Below are 25,307 nucleotides of genomic sequence, written 5' to 3' on the forward strand. Positions count from 1 at the left end.
ATGTTACGTAGCTTAAACAATGGAAATTTCAGTATTTCTCAGAATGAACACACCTCTGCAGCTGTAAATAAAATCAAAGGCAGTCAAAATTGATCTAATACTATTTGCTGATGCCAATTAAAAATATTTAATATCTTTTTCATATCCAAATTCATTTAATTTGCTCATTTAATTATCTACTTTAAATATACACTCTTATGAATCTGCAGGTTATTACAATAATCCTGCCAATGTTTTTATCTGTTTGCAATTTATCTGTAAATATTCAACAAACCATTTCCATTCTTTTATATAAAAAAAAGTCTGTTATCTCGATTTCTTATTCTTCTGTTAAGTTTTGCCATTTCTGCATATTTCATAAGCTTTTGTATCCATTCTTCCTTTACTGGGACTCCCCCTTCTTTCTATTACAGATTATTAATTCTCTAGTGACCCATTTACTATGCTAGGGGGTCACCAACTTGGCTCCTGCAGATGCACATCTGCCTGTGGAGGACTTGCCCCACCACTGTGCCACTGAAATTAGACTGGAGAGAAGTGTTCTACTGCAAGCAATCTAACAGGTTGTGGGCTTTGAATGGTGCCCATGATAGCTTCTCCTCTTTGCAAATGTGTTCATGGGCCGAGAAAGGTTGGCAACCCCTGAACTATGCATTCAATTATACATCAGGGAAACTGTGGCCTGGCTGTCGCTGTGGAAGAGTGTCTCAAATTGTAGCTCACATGCCTGAATATACTTCCACATGGATGCACACATACAAATCCCTTTACATCAAAACCAAGATGTCAAAAAGAAAGGTTCTAAAATAGGAACATTCAGTGTGAGCTGCCACTTGCAATCCTGTAGTAGCAGAGATCAGACCGCCTCAACAAAAAGTAGGACTCATGAAACGCTCAGGTATTGAAAAGTCTGATGAACTTACAGGAAGACCAAATGTTCCTGCAGGACCTGGCAGACCTGTTTCACCTCTTTGTCCCTGAGGACCTTCTGGACCACGTGCACCTGTTGGACCAGCTTCACCCTGAAAAAAAGGTGGGGGAGAAATGCATTGTTTCTGAATATTAACCACCACCATTAAGAGAAAGATGCTGGCAACGATTGACAGCTCTGGGATTAAACTGCAAAGAGAATATCACTGTAGCAGTGCAGCAGTCTGGTCTGCTCAAACCTGCATCTGGTTGAAGTTCGTGTGGTGGGACACAGCCATGAAACCACTCTCCTGAAACTGGTGTGGTTAGGGTAAAGGGGACCCCTGACCGTTAGGTCAAGTCGTGGCCGACTCTGGGGTTGCGACGCTCACCTCGCTTTATTGGCCGAGGGAGCCGGCATACAGCTTCCTGGTCATGCGGCCTGCATGACTAAGCCGCTTCTGACGAACCAGAGCAGCGCATGGAAATGCCGTTTACCTTCCTGCCAGAGCGGTACCTATTTATCTACTTGCACTTTGACGTGCTTTCCAACTGCTAGGTTGGCAGGAGCAGGAACCAAGCAACGGGAGCTCACCCCGTCACGGGGATTTGAACCACCAACCTTCTGATTGGCAAGTCCTAGGCTCTGTGGTTTAACCCACAGCACCACCTGCGTCCTGCCAGATGGGGATGGGGCAGGGCAGGGCAGCAGTGAGTTCGAGGCCACAGGGACACACCCATGGAGCCAATTCCTTTTTAAAAAATCCAGTTTCCCCAACTTCCAATTTTCCATGTATAAGGAAGTGAACACTTCCAAATAAAGATGCTGCAGAATCCATGTGATAGTTGCACTACTAGTGGCCGATCACGTTCATAAAAATAATCTTCAAATCATGTTAAACGCTATAAACTTGCAGAAGACACATTGCATATGTTTGGTGTATCCCTTAATGCAATGTGAGATCATTCCATCGAAAGTGAGAATCTTAGCCAACACTTCTTTAAACAAACAAACAAAAAAAACCCAAAACCACATACTTGCTGCCTTTCGCCAAGTTCCTTCCCATGCCGACATTGTTTCGGTCTGTCCCTATTCCTTGCTTCCGCCCATCCATTAAAAGGATTGTTACTTAATCCCTTAAATTAGTGCATTGACTAATGATTGTTTAGCGAGAACTGCCAACTGTAAATACAGCGCAAAACATCTGCTAGGCTGATTAGTCCTTGCACTGTTCTCTCCAAGGACATGGCTACCAGATGTTTGCGGTGATGAGATTTTAAGAACTTCGGGACAGAGAAAAAGTTCAGCAGCTCAGCCTCCACCACTCCGCAGAGCAACATCAGCAATGCTTTCTCTTTTGTGCGCACACAGTAAGGAAGAGGGGAAAGCACAGAAGGGTGCTAGGAAAGCAAAGAACTTTCTTCCCACTAAGAAGCCTTTACGGTACAAGTAAGTATCTGTTAATCCCAGCTGGGGAAGGTGACCAACCCTATTAGCACTGCCGGGTTTCACATTCCAGGACATGGGTGGCCAGGTGGAAAAAGAGGACAGGGCTTCTGAACCTTTAATAGTTCTGTAGAATAGGGAATTTGGGCAGGCAGAGCTCATGATGTCTTGATCAATCAAGGGTTGGCTCCACTGGTGCTTTTGCAACACACTAACCTCACTGCCGGGACGCGGGTGGCGCTGTGGGTTAAACCACAGAGCCTAGGACCTGCCGATCAGAAGGTCGGCGGTTGAAATCGCCGCGACAGGGTGAGCTCCCGTTGCTCAGGCCCTGCTCCTGCCAACCTAGCAGTTCGAAAGCACATCAAAGTGCAAGTAGATAAACAGGTACCACTCTTTGGAATTCGCCATAGAAAGGAGAATTTCCCTTAAGTTCTCCTCTTGTGGTCAAGTGCTCAGGTTGGGGCGATAAAAACAGTGGCCCCATTTCTAGGCCCCATCTAGTCTGCACAACACACATGCATACACCCACACATATAATGTGTTTCTTTAAGGGGAAACAGACGCTGAAATGAAAAGAAAATTCAGAGCAACAAGTGCAAATGATGAAGGGTAAGACCCGACACAGACTAATTCAGTATATTTACATGCTTTTCCCAGTTAAAACTATTCAGAACATACAGTCCCTTGGGAAAGTGCCCCCCCCCAAATACCCTTTGAAATAAAAATACAGTGGTAGGTACTTTTCCCAGGACTCTTCCTCAAAATACTTGCTTGTGCCTTTAGGCTATAAAGAACGCCAACTTTCCTATAAACCCAACATTCTTAAATACAACGTTTAAAAGCATGCTAGAAAAATAACCGTGAGAAAACTATAGCCTGCCAGTGAGGCCAAATAAAAAAATGAAATAATAAAAGAAAGAAACTAGATCCAGCATTATTAAAAACTAATACTATCCTAGTGTTGAAGATAGGGGTGTGTTTTCACTATTATAATTCTTTCATCTAAATGGACCTCTCCTGTAGGTTTTTTTTTTAAAAAAAAAAAAAGTTGAGCATGGGAGAAGATGAGCTAACACCAACTTTGCATGAGAACAGGGCTGCTTTATGACACCATATAAATGAGGAAAACCTGGCTGTTTAGCTTTTTCTGCAGTTCATTATTCTGTGGCACAGGAAGAGCCCCAGGTGCATTGCCAACTCCTGTTAAAATGAATTGCACTTCCAGCTGTTTCGGTTTCCTAAGGGATGCAGCAACCAGATCTATCCAGCTAAATAACACCACACTCAAAACCTTAAAAAGGGGGGGGGGACACACAATGCATATAGAAGCTTCGCTCAACAGCACACTTAAATCTCTTCTGTGACTTCGTTTCTTAATATTATTGTCGGATATGTTCATATGTATCACTTCAAACAGCCTGTGCCCATATTAACTTTGGCAGTAAAGCGGTCTTTGCTGTTCACACAGTTGCTTCAGCAAGGAGTTAATAAATGCAGGTTCTCTTTGTGTCCAGGCTAAGAAGGAAAGAGAGGAGCTGATCCTTATTCCCATACATAGGCCTGGTTCACAACACCACTTTAAGCTAAACCATGGCTTAGTGCTGGAGACTCCCAGAGAGGACATTGCAGCTGCTCCTCCCTGGCCATCCTGCTGCAAAGCTGTGCATGGTTTGACCTAGCCATGGTTTGACTTAGCATGTCATCCAAACCCAGGTTCACGGTGCAGCTCTCCCAAACTACAAGCCATTAGCCTTAGGACACACCTGGCCATAATTCATGGTTACTTTGGAGAAAGCTAAACCACGAGCTCGTGTTTGGATGGCACACTAAGACCAGGATCTAGCGACAAATGATGGATGAACTGATTGTTTCTACACCAAATAATCAAAGCATGGCATGGTTGATTTTGAATCATTGGGGGTTTACTCCTGAGTAAACTTTCTTAGAATTGGGGTGCCAGGGATATTTTATCTCCTTGTTCTGAAACAAAAATATGCATATTAGAAGATGCAGTACAGAAAAAGTGGAGAGATATTTCCCTAACAGAATCGAACCAAAACATGACTTACCTTCCTGCCAGGAATGCCTGGAAAACCTGGTGAACCAGCAATACCAAGGGGACCCTACAACAAGGAGATAGTAAACATAATTGAGCACATGTTCTCCTTATCATCTCTACCAGACAACATGATGGTGGGGAAAAACATACTTGGCATTTAAAAGTCAGCTTAAAGTGGTAACTTGCACCAAAATGATTAGCTAACCATGTGTACTGCCTTTTCTTCTGGGAAAGGCTGGTTTTCCAATGATTGTGCATATTTTCCCAGTGAATTTACAATGTGATTGAACATGGCTGCTTGATCAACATGCAGCTTCCAACCCAAGCTCCACGAGGACATCTGCCCAATGTCAATAAATGTTCTTCACAAGGAGCGAGCAATCCATGATAGATCTCTTAGGGCAGCAAACTACAACCAAGATATTTGAAAGTACTTTGTTGTTGTTTAGTCATTAGTCGTGTCCAACTCTTTGTGACCCCATGGACCAAAGCATGCCAGGCACTTCTGTCTTCCACTGCCTCTCGCAGTTTGGTCAAACTCATGCTGGTAGCTTCGAGAACGCTATCCAACCATCTCATTTTCTGTCATCCCCTTCTCCTTGTGCCCTCCATCTTTCCCAACATCAGGGTCTTTTCCAGGGAGTCTTCTCTTCTCATTAGGTGGCCAAAGTATTGGAGCCTTAGCTTCAGGATCTGTCCTTCCAGTGAGCACTCAGGGCTGATTTCCTTCAGAATGGAGAGGTTTGATCTTCTTGCAGTCCATGGGACTCTCAAGAGTCTCCTCCAGCACCATAATTCAAAAGCATCAATTCTTCGGCAATCAGCCTTCTTTATGGTCCAGCTTTCACTTCCATACATCACTACTGGGGAAACCATAGCTTTTAATATACGGACCTTTGTTGGCAAGGTGATGTCTCTACACTGAAAGTACTAGGCGAGTCCTTTTCAGAATTCAGTTCAATGAATATTCACTTTCTGTGGAGAAAATGAATTATGAATGGGAGACATATTGACATTAAATATGTCTACGCCAGGCAAAATATAAAAATCTAAATAGGGCAACACCTTTATTAACAGCAAACAAAAAATTTCAATGAAGTGAGGAAGTTTTTTTAGTCATCAGAGCTCTCCATTGAGTTGGATGCCAACGAAACAAAATGTGAGTGAGTGTGTGGAGGGAATGTTACAGCCATTTTTTGCAGCTGGTGTCCGATTGGAATTAGGCCCTCAGCTGCTATGCATGCAGCATTAGTAAACCAGGGATCTTTGGCCTAAGCAGCTGCTGCCTTGGGTGTGTTGACACTGTATATGTAATGGATGAGAGCCCACACTCCTTGTATAGACACCAGCAGCCTGGGACACTGTGTGAGTCATTTTTTCTTACACCTTTGCCATCATGTTCTAACAGAGTCTTATTGTCGTAGCTTCACATGTTGAGAAAATTAAGCACAGGTCAGTCCTGGGATTGGTATTCGATCTGTCAAATCTTCAAAGCTGAAAGCTTGTTCCATAAATATGCAATCCGATATTGGGAGAATCTGGTTTACTGTGATCCAGAAATACTTGGCTGAAACGAGCATTGCGGGCTGAGCCATGGTGAATTTTGCAACAGATAAATGTTAGTATAAAACTCAAAAGAAAATGATAAAATGCTCAGCTTTGTTGGGAAGGTGAGCCAAGTTTCATGTTCAAGGTCTATAAGGCACATGGAATCATTCCATCAAAATAAAACAACAGCAAAAAGCATGATGTTCTGCAGAATGAACCATCATGGATCAAATGTCATAGGACTTCACATCTCCAAAGTTTAGAATTAAATCCATTTTCATATTCATCAGCAGTATCAAGCGTCACCCCTGCATGTGTGAACTGCTCTCCAGCACTCCTAATTTTAGTACAGTCCACCCAGAAAGTAATATACTGAGACAATAGCAGTGTCTATGGTTGCTATTCTTGCAGAAAAGTTATTTTCCATCCTCTTAGGGAGACTTGGATATTTCTCTGTCATGTTCTTCCACAGAATTAACCAATATTTTCTGGCTTGATATATAGAGGAAAAACTTCTAAGGGCTTTTGTAGTGCTTTTTGTTTCTTTGGCTATGCTGAAGAGATAGATTGTCTAGACAAGCTCTGGGTAGCAGCACACAGCAGCCATAAACATTTACCACCACTTCAAAATGTTCACTGCTCCCCAGTGATTTCCTTTCCTTTCCTTTTTGCTGGCTTGGCACCTTCTGGAAGAACAAGAGGCACTCACACACTGTAAAATAATGCCTTGTTATAAAGGATGCTTCTCCTGGCAATCTCAGTAAGAAGTATGATTTGTTCCAGAAATTAATTCATGATGAGAGCATCATTTGCCATGAAGCCTTGTACTGAATTTTCTTAAAGCATCACTACAACAGCTCAACATTCATATAGATAAACAGTGAACCCAGTTCTCCAAATGTCAGCCCTTACATACAGATGAGGAAGACATCAGCAGGGTTGGGGGGAGCCCAAGGTTTGTGGAAGCACAAAAATAAACACCGAAGAGAGAAAACCCTGAAACAACCCAATGGAAACTGAGCAGGTTCAGTAGCCGCAAAAGGCTGGCTAAAATATAACATGTACTTGTCAAAACTCAGACTGTGTATACACTATGCCTTTAAAGCACAACCACACATACACACCGCAAAGGATTCTGGGCACTGTAGTTTGTTAAGGGTTGCTGGGAAATGTAACTCTGTGAGAGGTAAACTACAGGGCCCAGAATTCTTTGGGGGAGGGGCAGTACTTCAAATGTGCTTTAAAAGTACAGCAGCACTCCCAGTTATCTGCTGCAACACTATTATCAGAATTGGATCTAGCCATTTTCGACTGGAAACAAATTGGACAGACCATCTTGAATCTATGCGTTGACAAGAAGGCCGCTCCGCTTGCCAGCAGGGAGGTGTTGCATACTGGCCACAGGCTCTATCCAAGCACAGCAGGGGCATAGAAATGCCCCCGCACCATGACCCCATCAGGGACCCTGGGGGAGCTCTCAGTTGATATACATCAACAGGGCTGCCCCTACTGGTGGTTGACCCTTACTGGACTTCCTGCATGGTGGGCAGGAGTCAGATATAGTCAATTCAATTCCATTGCCTAAGCCAATACCACTCACATTCTGTAACCAATAAAGTCGTGGGCTTAATTCACCCATTAACCTAAAATACTGTGCCCATGTGTTTTATTATTCAACAAATGGGGGAGCTTGGGGCCTTGACATGCAATAATTGCTTGCCACTTCTATGATGAGCCCTTTGTTAAACTACGGGTAGGCTCCATTTTTAGCAAATCAGATTGTATTAGAATGAATGATAAATATTTTTTGGTCTTCTATCTGGAAACTGAATCAGAATCATGGACCTTAACCCCTGGTGATCAAACCTGGTAGCAAGTGGGGCACAAGCCAAGCACCAAGTAAAGATAATGTCCTTCTACTGAACAAGAAAGCACATGTGGTCATGTGCCCTGATGTGGCATTGCCTGATAAGAAGCAGGCAGGAGAACAGTTCTGGAGAGGCAGGGGCAAGTGCAGGTCTCCCTGACCCTACATCATTCCCCATCCTATGGGCCTTTAGACTCATGTCAAGGCACATCAAAAAACAGCTGCTGTCTGTAACGCTCAGGCCTTAGCTGGAAGCTTATTTTCCAGAACACATTGTGAAATAGGTTGACAGTGAACAGTGGTGTGATCCAAATGAGTCATGTTCTTTTCTCGTTTGAATGAAATGGGACCAGATTGAAAACAACTTGGGTGGAGTGGGGGGCAAAGAAAGATGGACAAGAGTTGCTGCTTACCATTGGCCCCGGCTTCCCTGGCATGCCATGAGAACCACGAGCCCCCTAAGTAGAAAACAAAAACAAGAAAAATGAAGGTTAGGAAAGCTTGGGAGAAACCTAAGAGGAATATGATGGTGGCTCAAAGACAAAGGCCATAACAGCAGGTATAGGGCAATAGGAGGAAATAAAAGTGGGGGCAATTCCAATATAACCTTCTCTCTCTCTCTCTCTCTCTCTCTCTCTCTCTCTCTGTCACACACACACACACACACACACACACACACACACCACTTTATTTTTTTCACTTATGGGAGTCCACTATTCAGCCAAACCAATATATTGTGGTCACCACCAGGACTATAGGTGCCAACTCTATGGGACAGGGCTGACCCCCCCCCCCACACACACACACCTTGAGGAGCTGGGACTCATCGGACCTCACTGAAGAGCACCCCGTTGGGATCTGTTGGGGTTATTCCATTACAAATAACTACTTACTGGAACTCCCTGTGGTCCAATTCGTCCTCGTTCTCCTGCCATTCCTCGAGGACCCTGCAACCAGCAAAAGAGGGAGTGAAAAAAACATTCTAGCGAGCCAAAGTTAAGCGGAGATCACCTTCTATTTACAACTTCACCGCAAACAGTGTGCAATCATGTTCTACAACAGTCGTCGCAGGTGAAACAACCTATGTGATATACTTTTTTTCTGGATCACGTGCTGTCTGTTTTATTCTATTTTATTACTTCATGTGTTTTATCTGCTTAAGGTTTTAAGGCACAACAACAGAAACAGCATTAAAATATTAAACAACAGAAAGCCATAAGAGTGATAAAGAGTACAGTATCTAGCAGGTAACATTACAGATCCATTCCTAGGCAGGGTATATTAGGTTTCCAAGGTCAGGCAAGACAATCCTGTTCACCTAGCTATAATAATGGGTTTATTAATGACTACAATAATGAAAACGAACCTCTAAGTTCAGGTAGACATACAAAAAGGGTTGTTGCATCCCTCCCCTGTTTAAGTAAGGAAGAGAATAATCACTCCCCAAAGATATTGAAGCCTACAATCCTAACCGCATTTTCCTTGGAGTAAGCCCCAGTGAATTCAATAGGATTTGCTTCTGAGTAGACGTGGTTAGGCTTGCAGCCTTCATGCCTAAGATCTGAAGTGGCTTTGATCTGAAATGGTATTCTGCTAAGATTTTCCACACCTTATTGTCCTACCCTCTGACTGCTAGAGGTTTTCTTCACCTCCACCTGGTAGCCACTTTATCAGGCTGAAAGTGATAATATTTACTCACTAAGATAACTTCCCTTTCTTTTGGCTTCAGGCATCATGGCTAGAAATATCAGTCTGGGTGTGCTTACATGCTTGAATAAGAGTTACTGGTATGAGCAAGTTTTGCTGAGTAATGTAAATTGTCAGGCTTCAGGGAATCAGCTTCCTCCCCCCCCCCCCCCCGTGGCAACAGATAAGCAGAACTAAAGAAAAGGAGTCTTCTTACCAGTTAGAAACTTTAATAATCACAGCGAGAGAACAAAGAACCCATCTCCTAAAATGGCGGTGCTCCCAATTAAGGTTCCCACTCCCTTACGTCCCTATTAATCTATGTCACTCCTGTGTCTTGTAATCTGAGCTTGTACTCTCTGTGCTTTGTGTGCTTTCTTTTCTGCCACTTTCTGAGCTCTTCTTGACCTTGGGGAGAGCAGAGGAATGCTTTCCAGAGACAGTGAATCTGTTAACTCTCTCTCCCCCAGTGTTTCTTCTCCTAGCTGTTCTCCATCCAGTATTTCCCAGCTTCTGTCTTCTGAACTATGTCCCTCTGCAAACCACTGTTCCAGATCTATACTGTCCTCCTGCTCCTGGGGAAGATTCAGGATCCAGATCAGGAGCAGGGGGAGGCTCCCACCATTTCTCCTCAGTGCAGCCCTCCTCAACATGGTCCCTGACATAAATACAGTTGGGGAAACTCTGGTCCTCCAGATGTTACTGTGATGCTAAGTGCACAACAGAGAATGATAATAGCTCTGAATTTTTATCCATGGAAGGGAATGGGACAAGGAGACCCAGTCCCACCCAACCTATCCCCAGTGTGTTCAGCTGACACACAATTCTCCCCACAATTGAGGACATTAAGACATCACTCCTAAACATATTTACTAAAGGGAGAGAGAGATTGAACTCATTTTAGTAAACATGCATAAGAACTGCAGAGTCAAACAACATTAGAGAAGATTGATCAAAGTAATTAACGTTATTTCTTCAGCACATGGACCGGATCCATGCTTGCCACAATATTGCAACAGTAAAGCATTCAGGGTGGCAGGAGAAACAGAAACCATAAATAATACAAATGGCACTCACCATAGGGCCTGGTGGACCCATCTGACCCGATGGACCAAGTTCCCCCTATAAATTCACAGAAAACACATATGCAAAAGTTGGGAATATTTAAATTGCCTCGGATAATAACCTCATCATACCATTTTGTACTATGTTATGCATAAATGCAGCACTGTTACTTATGGGTAGACCTTGGTTTATATACTACCAGAAGCATACTCATCTTTAAACACCCAGAATCATAATTTTGCTTCTCTGAAGCATGCATTTGCTTTGTCCCTTAAACCTCTACTGTTGAGAGGAAAACCACTGTCCCATGCAGCTGTCCCCCTAACAACGGGAACAAATGAAGAAAGCAATTTGCATTCCAAGTACCATAAAGCTACAAAAGTGGATTCTGCAACAGATGGGTCCAAATGAGGCATTTAGTTTCAGAATCCCTGGGCTGGAAGCCTTTTTTGGAGATTTGGGCCAGATCTACCCACTGGAAGATGCTAAAGAAAACCTCCCTCATGAGTCGAGGAGAGTCTTCTGGTACTGATAAAGAAGTAATGGGTAACTCATTACATCAGAGAACTATAACTTACACTATATTTTGCTTTGTTTTTCTTCAGGTGTGTAATTTCAAGGGGAAACGGTAAACCAACGATTAAGGATGGCCTACACTTCACAATCGCCAGAGGAAAGCCACTTGATGCCACTCCATTTGGGCCCCATGAAACATAGGTAGAGCAGTTTATACTCTGAATTGCCCCCCAATAGCTGAAGAGCTTCAGAACTACGGCCAGCTCTGTTTGTAGGTGGCATGGAAATGTGTCACAGGGTGGAGCAATTCACACAGCTGCTCTATGCATTATGGTGCTGAGGTAAGGGAACCATTGCAAGAAGCTTCCGCTGCCACCAAATGCAACCTGGCTTCCTCTAATGAGGCTCATTAATCAAAATCCTGCCCCTAGTTATCCTATGCATGAGATTTGATCATTTCAAATTCCTGACAACAGAATCAAGCCATTTCCCTGTAAAACCAAAAATAAGCCATTACCTTAGATCCAGTGGCTCCCATTTCACCCTTCGGGCCTTCGAGTCCTTTATGTCCCTATGACATATATACAAGAATATTTAATTTTTAATACTCAAAGAAGAATAGTTCATCACACTCGCACACACATTATGTGCCTGGTTGACCACAGGGCAGGGAGACACAGGAGGCATGGAACGCCGTTAGCTTTATTCAACAGAAAATAACAACACGGTAGAGTCCTCTGGTTTGCCTTAATCCAGCTGAGACATTGCTGAAACTGACCACCAGCTCTGCCCTTCTCCCTACAGCCTTTTACTCTGGATTCCTCCTAAGCAGACAAAGGCTACGGTGATGGGATGGGCTTCTGCTTTGGGCCTGTCTGGTCCATTGCTCAGCCATGTGCAGCACTCTCCTTGAGCAGAGTGTCAGATGGGGAGAAGGGCCAGCAGGACTGGGACTGTCCTGCTGTTGGGTAGCAAAGGCAACTATCCTGGAAGGGCCTACTTCTTCTGAACCCCCCCCCCCTTGATCTCTCAAACCCCTTGCTTCTAGAACCTCCCAGCTCGTCCCTGCTCTTCAGTGTCCCACCACCAGGATCGGGGATCGAAGTCGTCATCTTCTGTCTTCTCCCTGGCAGGCTCTTGGGTGGGCTGCTCCCACCACTCTTCCTCTTCCAGCCAGTCCCTGATACTAAAATTGACCAGGAAAGCAGACGTGGTCACACTTACCCTATGGCCCTTTAAACCTGGAAGGCCAGGAGCACCAGGAAAACCGCGAGCACCCTGAAACAAAGAGAAACAACTCATAGTTACATAGGTGGTGTATATACTGTGGGAATGTTCAGGGATGCAGGAGAGGATATATTGTGTGATTATATCCTTATCCAACTTGTGTTAACAAGTTCCCAATATCAGCAGAGTAAAACATTCCCCTTTATTTTAAGTTTGCAACGGCAGCGTGTGCTCAGGTTCGCTAGAACCTCTATAATAATTACTCTGGTAATTTCCTCTTTGTTCCCTCTTAAAATAGAAGACACAACACAGTCCTTTACAAAAGTATAAAAAGAGTTTACTCACATTCTGTTCACAATCAGATCCCAGAAGGCAGACAGCTTAATAAAGTAATATACATTTGGATTCTATCTTATAAGAAGATAGTCCCTTTCTCCTCTCTTGGCTGGGAGCCAAGAGGGCATCTTTCACTCAGGAGAGATGTTGCTTGTTCGAAGATGAAGATGGCAGAGAGAGATGGCTGCCCCTGCCCTGTGCTTTTATCATTACCTGCACAGGTGAGGCCACACCCACCTCTAGTCACATGTGGAGGAAGTCTGTCCCAGCCCAGAGGGAAACAGGAAGTTTACCTGCTGGCTGGACAAACATCCCTCCCCATGTCTAAACATGTACACTCTAGGAATGTTGTAATTGACTGCTCCTGTGTTTCACATCCCACATATACTAAGTCAGACCATTGGTCCATGTAGCTCAGTATTGTTTGCTCTGATTGGTTAGCAGCTCGCTAGGGTTTCTTGACAGCAGTTTTGCCCAGCGCTACTTAGGACCATTCTACATGCAAAGGATGTGTTCCACCATGGAGATTTGGCCCAAAAGATGTATCCCATTTATCCTCACAATGAATATGTGAGGTGGGTTAGGTTGAGAGACAGTGGGTGGGCTTAGCGGGGATTTGAACCCTGGCCTCCTAGGCAATAGTCTACACATCTACGTTCAGACAACATGCAAGCCTGATGTAGGGAAGGGGTGAGCAGACTTCAGGCTCTTCCGAGAACTACTGGGCTTTTCAGCAAAACCCACCAACCATCACCAGATGCAAAAGACATAGGAATTAGAATTCAAGAACAGAGTGCCTCTGAGCATACAGTGAGCCTAGGTGTTTGTTTTCAGTAGCAAAACTAAGCTGAACTCACAGTCCTTTGACACAAAAGCGCACCTGGTTAGCTCTCTTCGCTTTAGCAGCCTAATTTAGGTGAGGGAAGTCATTTTGTGGTTGTTAAACAATTGGGCGTCATGAAACCTTTGCCAATCTACTGCAAATCAATAGTTTTGGCATCCTCCTCCTTCCTACTGAATTGTAAGAAAATGAGGCCATGGAGATTCAGGCAGGGCCACCCCCTGAACTAGTTGGAAGGAATAAGACTGATAGGTGGGGGCTTTTTGAGGGCAAACCAAGGTTACTGGGGCTGTGTCCTATTTGCTCTAGCTGCCGCTGGGGTACAGAGTCCTTTTACATGCATGGAAGCAAAACAGCTAGAATGCTTACTGAATTATTTTACACAAGAGAGGTAGACTTTTCATTACCAAAATGAAAGAGAGATATGACTATTCTTTAATTAAACAAATCTAGTGGGAAATCATTTTGAGGACTACAGGCCCAAAAGCAATTTTTTTCTTTTACATGACAGCTGTTAAACCTCTGTCCTGAGTCAGCTAATTTGCACCAAAAAAGACACCACTGAAGAAGCGAAGATGCCCCTCCATGCTTCTTCCATCTAGCTTCTTGTGTCATCTACTGAACAATTTTTTTAATTATTCATTAAATGATCACAGATCTAAAAATGCATTTCTTTTGATATGCTTTTACTGATAATAAACATATGGTTGTTGTTTCCTTTATTTATGGTTTTATGGCATATCTTCATTTATTTAAATGAACTTCTATATTACGATGTAGCTCAACAGCGCCATCTAGAGTGTGTGGAATTTCACACCCTCACAGTGAATCCTGAATAGATGGTCATCCACTGTTTTATTCTTGAACACACATCAAGTTAAGCTTTTTTCCACAAAGGCTGGCTTTAGACATTCAAGTGCAATGTTGTTAAGAAGGTAGACCTACTCTCTAAGTTGATTTCTGATTGATATCAGAGACATTGTGTGTGTGTGTGTAAATATATACCGTATTTTTTGCTCTATAAGACTCACTTTTTTCCTCCTAAAAAGTAAGGGGAAATGTGTGTGTGCATCTTATGGAGCGAATGCAGGCTGCGCAGCTATCCCAGAAGCCAGAATAGCACTGCACAGCGATCCCTCTTGCTGTTCTGGCTTCTGAGATTCAGAATATTTTTTTTCTTGTTTTCCTCCTCCAAAAACTAGGTGCGTCTTGTGGTCTGGTGCGTCTTATAGAGCAAAAAATACAGTATATCTGGTTGAGTGTTGATTTAGGAAGGCTTAGTATACAATTGCCAGCAAGGCTTTTCATATATAATTTCCATGGTAACTCAAAAATATGTTTGGAATCATCAGTGTTTCCCATAATGTAACGTGGTGTGTAGGGTTTTGCTAAGCTTATATGTCAAGCAAAACAAAACATAGTGTAAGTCTACTAGGAGTCTACTATATCCTGGGAGTTTAGGCACCAGGACTTTATATGAATAAATGCTCATGAACATACTGGAGATCCTGGGAATCCAACTTCTCCAGGTTGTCCTGATCTGCCAGCTTCACCCTAAGAAGAGCAAACAGATAAAAAAAATGTTCAGATTTATTTTGCAATCCATCAGTAACGTTCACACATACAAATCATCTATATATGCGAACAAGGGAGTTTATATACAGTGGTGCCTTGCAAGACGAAATTAATCCGTTCCGTGAGGCTCTTCGTATAGCGGTTTTTTCGTCTTGCGAGGCAAGCCCATTGACAGCTTAGCGGATTAGCACTATTAGCGGTTTAGCGGCTTTTAGTGGATCAGCTGATAAGCGGCTTAGCAGCTTAGGAAAAGGGGGGGAAGGGGGGAAAACCCACAGGAACTCGCAAGACATTTCGTCTTGTGAAGCAAGCCCATAGGGAAATTCGTTTTGCGAAGCGCCTCCAAAATGGAAAACCCTTTCGTCTAGCGGGTTTTCCGTCTTGCGAGGTGTTCGTCTTGCGGGGCACCACTGTAATTCAATGTGACATTGTTAAATATCTATATCTGAATATTTCTTCCTTTTTTCCCCCAAAACATTTTTCAAGTTTTCTTTTTTGCTGACCAATATATGCATGTCAGCTTAACGTAACACAACTTTTTGGGTGACAAGATAAACAGAAGACACATAACAATCACCTCATTAGCACTTTCTTATGCCACTCAAGGGGCCTAAAGAAATATTAGTAGTGAACTGATTAGCAGTCATGAAGTGGATTTGGTTTGGTTTTTTAAACCAACAACAGGTGCTGAGGAGGTAGGGATTGTCATTAGCCTTCCCTCCCCGGCCTGGGTTAAAAACACCTTTCTCTGCACTATGATTAGCATTTCAAGGGGAAAACTCTCATTGACCTGTTTAAACTGAGCACTTCTACAGTCCTTTCAGTCTGTCATGCTGCAAACGGAAGGTGTCTCTCAAGTTTCTGCTTGCAGCTAGATAGAAACCTTTATTACAGGTGTGGCGAACCTCCCATGTGCAGGTCAGTCTTAGTCTGCCAAGGGGATCCAGTTTTGGCTGTAATGCCATTTTGCCCAAACCACACCTACCTGCCAATCAGTTGGAGCAGGGGGACAGAAAGAAAGAATCCTGGGTTTTTTGCACACATTGGCTGCAAGAGCGAGTTCTTCCTTGAGCATGCAAAATACAGGCTTCTTTCTCTTCCTTCACCCAACTTTTGGGAAGGGCAGATTTCGGGCACTGCAAGCCGTGTGGTCGCACTGGGCATGCAATCAAGGAGGGTGGCATCTTAGAGCCCATTAAGTACTTGTTCAGCTTCAGGAAGGAGGCATGAGGACTCTGGCAGGATCCTAGTATCCTCCTGAGAGCCAGTGTGGTGTAGTGGTTAACAGCAGTGGACTTGTAATCTGGTGAACCGGGTTCGCGTCTCCGCTCCTCCACATGGAGCTGCTGGGTGACCTTGGGCCAGTCACACTTCTCTGAAGTCTCTCAGCCCCACTCACCTCACAGAGTGTTTGTTGTGGGGGAGGAAGGGAAAAGAGAGTGTTAGCCACTTTGAGACTTCTTTGGGTAGTGATAAAGCGGGATATCAAATCCAAACACTTTTTTTCTTCTTCTTCCTGCCTCCTTCCCAAAGCTGGGCAAATGCTTACCGGGCTTTGGGAAGGAGGAGGAAGGGCTCTAGGGCCCTGCCAGAGCCTCACGCCTCCTTCCCAAAGCCCAGCTTAAGCCAGCACTGCAAATGGCCTTGCACAGGGCAGCATATTACCAAGGACCACCCCTGGGGTGGAGAGAAGGGAGGAAATGGCAGCCCTGTGCTTGGTGCTTCCCGAATCATTGAGCATAAGGTTGGCACCACCCTTTGCACCAGTTCCTAAGTGCCCAGCAGCCAGCTGGCTGTAAGGTGCTTGAGGACCCAGTGTGAGTGGGGCAATCCACCTGCCAATCATGTGGTGTCATAATTATGTCATATGATTGAGAGGCGGATTGCCCCACTCACCTGCAGAATGGAACCAAATCTCTGTTGGAATCTATGTTCGGGGAGATTAATGCAAGCTGTTGCCCTATGTAATGGTGATGGTAAGGGATGGTTGGAAAATGCAATTAAAATGGTCTTGAAACTGAGTCTCCATAGCGGGCTGTAACAACAGTGACTCTGCACTCATACGCCCAGTTTTATCAACCCCATCTATTTATAGCAGCCCCTGAGCCATGCCTTCTACTGAGGAGGGTTTTCAAACTCTGGGGACCAGCAAGGGGGTGTCAGCAGGTAGGGGGCATCAGCACAAATTGGGAGCCATACATCGTGCAAGTGGAAGTGCTTTCTGCTAGCAAAAAGTCATCTATGATGATGTCCCCCTTTAATATAGGTAAAGGGACCCCTGACCATTAGGTCCAGTCGTGACCGACTCTGGGGTTGCGGCGCTCATCTCGCTTTATTGGCCGAGAGAGCAGGCGTACAGCTTCCGGGTCATGTGGCCAGCATGACTAAGCCACTTTTGGCAAACCAGAGCAGCACACGGAAACGCCATTTACCTTCCCGCCAGAGCGATACCTATTTATCTACTTGCACTTTGACATGCTTTCAAGCTGCTAGGTTGGCAGGAGCCTTTTAATATAACTGAGCATAAAACCACGTTTAGCATTCTGCGTATCAATATTGAAGGAATCCAGCTTACAATGAAAAATAAAAGATAAGTTTCTAGTCCATATGTATGCAAAGGTCACTTTGTAAATAGCAAGTGTTGCCCACAGGTTGATGATACAGTGGTACCTCAGTTTTCAAGCATCTTGGAAGCTGAACAATTCGGTTTTTGAATTCCAAAAACCCAGAAGTAATTGCTTCGGTTCTCAAACACTTTTCAGAAGTTGAATGGCTTCTGCTGAGGTTGTGGGTTTTTTTTCCAATTTTCTCCATTGAAATTGCAGGCTGCCCTTTGCACCTTGGTTTTCAAATGTTTCAGAAGTCAAATGGTCTTCCGGAACGGATTACATTCGAAAACCGAGGTACCACTGTACAAGTTTGGAGAAATTAAAAATGGCAAGTTTCAGATTTTCCTAGTCATCTACCAGTAATCTGTGTGCATGGAGGAATCACAAATTCCCTCTTCTGTAGCACCCATGCCACTCAAAAGCTGCTCTGTGGAGTTCCTCACTCTCTAAAGCCAGTTTTTGGGAGTACAGTAGATTACACATGATGTCATAATGCTGCCATTAGCATACCATTGGCAAATCTGAAAGGGGAGCATTTTGAAACTTACGTCTTCGCCTGGTTTCCCTGGAGGGCCTTCTGGACCACGAACACCAGCTGGTCCCTAGCAAGGCAAAAGATGCACTCTTAAATTAACAAATTAAACAATTCCGGGGGTGGGGTAGGGTGGCATGAGGAATAGATTGCTCCCTCATAAAATCAGAATAACTGGAAAACTTAAACAATAAGCAAAGCTTTACTGTCTTGAGAGGAAATGTTTCCCCAAATTTGGTTCACATAACCACCACATAAGTGGTGCCACCACCAGAACTTACAACACCTCATTTCATTGCAGCACACTTTTCTCTCCCTGCCCCCTTAAAATTTAGGTAGGTAGAAGCATCATTGAACTTACCATTGGCCCAGGATCTCCATGTTCACCTGGAGGGCCAGAGGGGCCTGGAGCACCCTAAAGCAGAGAAAATATACATTAGGAATTGGAAAAATCTATTAGACAAAGAAAGACATGGTGCGAAATATCTTGCATTGTCTATCAATCTATTTCCAACTCATATAAGTTTTTATAATGCTTATAAACAGAGATCGGGGTGATCAACTTCTTGACAGGTGACTGCTTGGAGAAGCTGTGGAACTCTCAGCTTCTTGAAGGGAGAGGTAGCAATATGAGCACAGCAGCAAATAACTGTACATGACAACAAGAATCGTTTCCAGTAATGATAAAACTAGCAGCCAATACTTTTATCATTATCCAAAAGATGTCACTGATAAAACTTGGGCAGTAATGGAGCAGGGATTAGGCAAAGCGGTTCTACTGAAGACATCCCTTTCCATTAACTTTGATTAAATTATTGGGGGCTGCAATGTCCCTAAAAGTCTTCTTGTTTACACAATAGCTGTCAAAGAACCACTGTTCTTTGACACAATATTGTTGACACAATAGCGGTCAAAGAATCGCTGTTCTTTATTAAAGGAGAAAGCCACAGTAAGTCTTGAGCTCACACATTCTCCCCTCAGGTTGGAAGCTTTCATTTCTTCTTTTTTTTAATTTAACTACAGCTTGATATTAAGTGCCTATATAGGGAAGTTTGAAATGTTCGATGTTCCATTGTGTTTCTAATACATTGTTGAGAGCTGCCCAGAGTGGCAGTCAGATTAGTGGCATATAAATAATAAAATGTTTGTTGTTGTTGTTTACAAACATGGACAAACAGTGGCTAATCTTAGCAAAGGTTTACCAAAACAAGCCAAATTCATAATATGTTAGGAAATTCCTTGCTTCAACTAACCATAGTTAACAGAAGTTAAGAGTTCAGATGCAATGCTAAGCAGCAGTTGAAAGAAAGAAAGAAAGAAAGAAAGAAAGAAAGAAAGAAAGAAAGAAAGAAAGAAAGAAAGAAAGAAATTCAATTTCCAGACAGTTCATTGGGAGTGGGAGATAACACATTCCTAAAGTTGACTGTAACACACTAATGCAAATGATAAACCATTGTCTATTATTTCCCCCAAATGCTACCAATTATACTTTTATTATCAAACCACTTACAGGTTGTCCCTGCAGACCTTGAGGCCCACGTGGACCGACGGGACCCTGTGGGAGAAAACAAACCTTTGTTAAACATATGGTCTTAAAAGAAAGGAATCAAATGCTTTACAGTATGACATGCAAAACATCCTGCTATATGTGCTCTGTGTCATAAAAGATAAACTGATAAACCTGGGCTTGATCTGTAGTACTAAAAGTGATAGCTTACATGACTGAATGTTCCTCAATACTAGGGTTGCCAGCCATCCTGTATAATAGTTTGTCCCGTATTTCCATTTTGCTAATTCATTATCTCTCTCTCTTTCTCATCCCCTCAAATACTTTGAAGTCAAAATTCGGGACACCATCTTGCCAGATGCCATCTTGCCTTTTTTATTTTTTTGTCATGAGAACATGGTTGCCATTGTGGTTGTCATGATCATGCACCATTTCACACCGTACTCCCCCCCCCCAAAAAAAATGTTTTATCACAAATGTGTGTTTGGGGGCACGGTGTAAAACCACAGCCCTGAAAAACTGCTTTTCCAGTGGGAAATTGCATCATGAAATTGCATGAGATCATGGTAACCAAAATGGCTGACGTGCTCTCACAATAAAAAATGGGATTTCCCAGTCACTTGAAGGATATGACCAGGGAGAAGAGTCAGTAGAAGAAGACTGGAAGAAATTTAAAGTCTATCTACAGAAACATTGTAAAATTAAGGAATGTTAGATGGATGCTGGAATGAAGCTATGTGGTTTTAGCAGTAATGTTATAAAGGATTAAGTAAAAATGGATTGTTAACAGGTCAGAATGTAAAGTTACAATATATTAAGATAAATTAGTAAGATAAAAACAAAGAAGGAAAGGATTTGCTGAAACAACTAATGAACTAGAATACAAAAAAGGGAGGTGCGAGGAGGTCAAGGAAACAAGCAAACGATAGATAAGATATGGAAAGATGGATTTGTTTTTGATTGTTTTTATTTTTTTGTATTTTGTATTTTCTGTTTTTCTTTTTCTTTCTTTTTTATTCTTGTAACTTTTTGAAACACCTATATATATATATATATATATATATATATATATATATATATATGGATATGCAGTTGCCTCCCCCCCGCCCGTCCCCATCCCCATCCCCGTCCTGTCCTTTATTTTCCCAAACCAAATGTGGCAACCCTACTCCAAACCAAAAAATCCCAGTATATGGAAAACTAGGGATGGACTGATCAGTCTTTTTCTGAGCCATGTAAGTTTTCACTTATGCTCCTTCATTAATCTGTTCAACATTATTTTCACATGAATCTGCAAATATGGTTGTTGTACAAAATATGCACTTTTTGTGCTGAAAGGCACATTTCCAGCCACAACCTAAAACATGCATTTTGAAACCATTTTGACCTAAAATAATGCATTTTATGCACATTTTAGTACTTTTCCTTAGCTGAAACATAGGGAGCTAGTTTATATTAAGTCAGATCACTAATCTATCTAGCTCTGTATGGACAACACTGATGGGCATCATTTTACCAGAGTTCCTAGTCCTACATAACACCAAGACCACATAGCACCAGTCGTGAAAGACCTACATTGGCTCCCAGTACATTTCTGAGCAAAATTCAAAGTGTTGGTGTTGACCTTAAAAGCCCTAAACGGCCTCGGTCCTGTATACCTGAAGGAGCATCTCCACCCCCATCGTTCTGCCCAGACATTGAGATCCAGCTCCAAGGGCCTTCTGGCGGTTCCCTCGCTACGAGAAGCCAAGCTACAGGGAACCAGGTAGTGCTGCCTTTCTATCAGATGTCAAAGAGAAACACCCTCCCATAGATGTCAAATATCTGATGTTTGGAAGACATCTGAAGACAGCCCTGTTTAGGGAAGTTTTTAATGACTGATGTTTTAATGTATTTTAGCAGCCATGAAATTAAAAGACGCCTGCTTCTTGGGAGAAAAGCAATGACAAACCTAGACAGCATCTTAAAAAGCAGAGACATCACCTTGCCAACAAAGGTCCGTATGGTTAAAGCTATGGTTTTCCCAGTAGTGATGTATGGAAGTGAGAGCTGGACCATAAAGAAGGCTGATCGCCAAATAATTGATGCTTTTGAATTATGGTGCTGGATGAGACTCTTGAGAGTCCCATGGACTGCAAGAAGATCAAACCTATCCATTCTGAAGGAAATCAGCCCTGAGTGCTCACTGGAAGGACAGATCGTGAAGCTGAGGCTCCAATACTTTGGCCACCTCATGAGAAGAGAAGACTCCCTGGAAAAGACCCTGATGTTGGGAAAGATGGAGGGCACAAGGAGAAGGGGACGACAGAGGACGAGATGGTTGGACAGTGTTCTTGAAGCTACCAGCATGAGTTTGACCAAACTGCGGGAGGCAGTGAAAGACAGGAGTGTCTGGTGTGCTCTGGTGCATGGGGTCACGAAGAGTCAGACACGACTTAATGACTAAACAACAACAATCTTTGTTGGAGACCACCCAGAGTGGCTGGGGAGGCCCAGCCAGATGGACGGGGTATAAATAATAATTTATTATTGATTATTATATTATTATACTTAGAGATGCAAGGGATAGAACATGGGACCTTTTGCATACAAAGCAAGTACTCTACCATTGAGCTATGGCCCTTCTCCAAATGGCTGAGAACTGCATTGCAAAATTCAGAAAAGTTCCAAAAACCACGAATAAGAGTGTTCTACTTCAAGAAGTAGAAATCAGATCAATTTGCTTTAAAATATGGACAAAACAAAATCCTCAAGCATCCCTATAAATAAGCATGTAAAAGAGAAATATGCTAACATAGCTTTCTTGGTGGTATTCTATTTTTCTTTTTTTATATAATATTTTTTATTAATTTTTGAGCATATTAATTGTCATACATACCACAAAATTTCACATCTTATACAATCTTTTTGGACTTCCATCAGCACCTCTGATGACCCCCCATTTTTATCATTTCTTCTGCATTTCTTAAATTCATATTGCCTTTAATTATCTTAACTAACATCTTCCTTTTTATCCAATTATGCAATAATTCAAATTATTCACCTCACAAAACTTCTTGCAAACCTACAAATGTAATCTGGTCATCACAATTACTTTTCAAATAGTCTGTAAATTTACACCAATCTTCTGTGAATCGGTATTCTAGTTTTCTATGTGGATTGATTTTGAAAGATTATATATTTATTGGTATAGAGGAACACTGCTGTATGTCACAAGTTACCACCTCAGTAAAAATGGTCAGAAATGTTACCTGTAAGTAACATATTGACAAATGGCATTAAGAAGAGAAAAAATAAGAGATTAGAGTGTTCAACCTATTTTTGAAATTATTTATAACAGATGTGATATAAAATGACAAAGATCTATCTATATAAAATACACACAGAAAAAATAGCACACTAATTAACAGGGTGATCCTATCCATGGCTACTTTACCTTTTACCTACTCACAAGAAAGCTCAATTTAGTTCAATGGGGCTTATTCCCAGATAAATAGGATTCCAAGCTTTTAGACCACTAACCACTAATAACTCCTAATTTGTCTCATAAAGGTCTTTAATTTGAAATACACTAAATGGAGGGAGAAAAAGAAAAAATATATAAGTCTAAAGCTTGTTCATGAACATCTACATGAGGGAGTTTAGCTTTCTAGGACCTTATAAACAGCTCCTCCAGTTCAGGATCTGAACAAACCACATATTTTCTGATACCACTCCTCTGTAGACAGAGCTTTAGTTGTTTTCCAGTATTTAGGTCTTAGTAATCTAAGCAGATATTTAACATTTTCTGGTTTTACAAATGCTTGTACGCCATTCAATGAAGCCATTCTGGGTGTCAAAACACACACGCGTGCCCATAAAAACATCTCACACAGTACAAATTGCATCCCCTTTCAAAAGTAGATGCCATGCGCCTTGCGGAGCTGCTGTTCAAGAAGCGCCAGTCAAAAGCTTGGCTGGGGACACAGAGCTTTGAACTTTGACCCATAAATAACACATTTATTCTAGTAATTAAAAATGCAGCAGAAGACTCGACAGCAACAAAAGCAGGCAGAGGTGTAGGACCCAGATGTATAATGAGTAGTAATAGCAAACCTCATCGGAATAAGAAAAGAGGGAATTCATTGATTTCAATGAGTATAATCTGAGTACAGTGGTGCCTTGGTTCTTGAACGGCTTAGTTGTCAAACAAATCGGCTCCCAAATGCCACAAACCTGGAAATAAAGTGTTCCAGTTTGCAAACGTTTTTCGGAAGCCAAACATCCGACGCGGCTTCCACTTGAGTGCAGGAAGCTCTTGCAGCCAATCAGAAGCCGCGCCTTGGTTTTCAAATGGTTTCAGGAGTCGAATGGACTCACAGAATGGGTTAAGTTCGAGACCCAAGGTACCACTGTATAATTTAGTTGGATATCATCCATTGTATCCTACGTTGTCTTGCTGGATGGCTGTTGTTTTAAAAATTCTTCTTGTTGGCTAGCTCAGCTGCTTCGCTTTGAAAATGGAAAGGCGCAATAGAAATCCTGTAGCCAACAAATATACAGATAAATAAAATATTCTTACCACTGCTCCGGGCATGAACCCCATTTGGCCAGCAAGCCCAGACTTTTCATCCAGTCCTGCCATCTGAGATGTAAATGGCTGCAATCATAAGAAGGATAACCATTAACCTTAAGGTAAATCCTAAAAGATGTGGGTGGTGTGTTGTTGTTGTTTTGCAAGGTCAGGGGTATGTGTGCAGGTATGAATGGTGATAATAAAAACAACCACAACAATTTATTTATAACCCACCCTTCACTCCGTGGTCGGTCACAACATTAAAAACAATTTAAAACAATTTGCAACCATAAAAGTAAAGCGAGGTACTCGAGAAACCCATCCCTGCACACTTACAAGGCTTTAAGTTCCATTTAACTCAGTAGAACTTATTTCTGATTAAGCATGTCTAGGATTTCACTGCAAATCTTACAGTCATTAGGAGTGAACTGTTTGCTAGGTTGTTGTTTTTTTGCCTCTGGTATTTTCAAGCTGAGATTCGGACCGGGGCTTCTGCCCCCACCCTGCCCCCCAATCCTCACAACTGAATGTTGAACTCAGCATACTGTGATTCCTGTATCATTTATCACCAGGCTTCCCCAACCAGGTGGTCCCCAGATGGTGTTGGATTCCAGCTCCCATCATCCCTGACCATCGGCCTGTCAGCATCGCCCTTGAGCCAGTGTCACCAACTGGACTCATGCACTTCAGCCCCAACTGGGCTAGGCGAGCTGGGTAGCACTTCCAGAGACCACCTTCTGCACAGGAACAGGTCAAAGTGCTGTGGACTCACAGCTTAGAGTTGTGAGCATCGGATTCACTTCCACAATACAGTCGTCGCACAGCAGAGTATAGCAGAGTCTAGCAGTGTATAAACGACTCGGAGAGCAGCTCTGTAGAATATCTTCTTTTATTCTATAACTACAATACAAAACTATATACAGAGCTAAATAGGTCTAAGCATAAATGAATGCTGCACTGAGTGTCTGCAGCTGCTCTTAGCAGCAACCTTATCTCTACACACAATCTCTAACACTCAATCTCTC

General features: G+C 42.7%; 1 protein-coding gene across 1 annotated transcript in view; it reads right to left on the bottom strand.

Moving 5' to 3' along the window:
* The window catches only part of COL5A2 (collagen type V alpha 2 chain), a 187,401-nt gene that overhangs the window by 53,614 nt on the left and 108,480 nt on the right, over positions 1 to 25,307 (bottom strand). The window contains exons 8-19 of the mRNA XM_081855923.1: positions 24,289 to 24,366; positions 19,731 to 19,775; positions 18,582 to 18,635; positions 18,237 to 18,290; positions 15,005 to 15,058; positions 12,325 to 12,378; positions 11,618 to 11,671; positions 10,597 to 10,641; positions 8,727 to 8,780; positions 8,247 to 8,291; positions 4,429 to 4,482; positions 924 to 1,022 (exon numbers count right to left, since the gene is read on the bottom strand). Coding sequence (XP_081712049.1) covers positions 924 to 1,022; positions 4,429 to 4,482; positions 8,247 to 8,291; positions 8,727 to 8,780; positions 10,597 to 10,641; positions 11,618 to 11,671; positions 12,325 to 12,378; positions 15,005 to 15,058; positions 18,237 to 18,290; positions 18,582 to 18,635; positions 19,731 to 19,775; positions 24,289 to 24,366 — 690 coding nt within the window. The remainder of the gene's footprint in view (positions 1 to 923; positions 1,023 to 4,428; positions 4,483 to 8,246; positions 8,292 to 8,726; positions 8,781 to 10,596; positions 10,642 to 11,617; positions 11,672 to 12,324; positions 12,379 to 15,004; positions 15,059 to 18,236; positions 18,291 to 18,581; positions 18,636 to 19,730; positions 19,776 to 24,288; positions 24,367 to 25,307) is intronic.

This window comes from Podarcis erhardii, assembly GCF_964252035.2.
Source record: "Podarcis erhardii genome assembly, chromosome: 1".
NCBI classification, from domain to species: domain Eukaryota; kingdom Metazoa; phylum Chordata; class Lepidosauria; order Squamata; family Lacertidae; genus Podarcis; species Podarcis erhardii.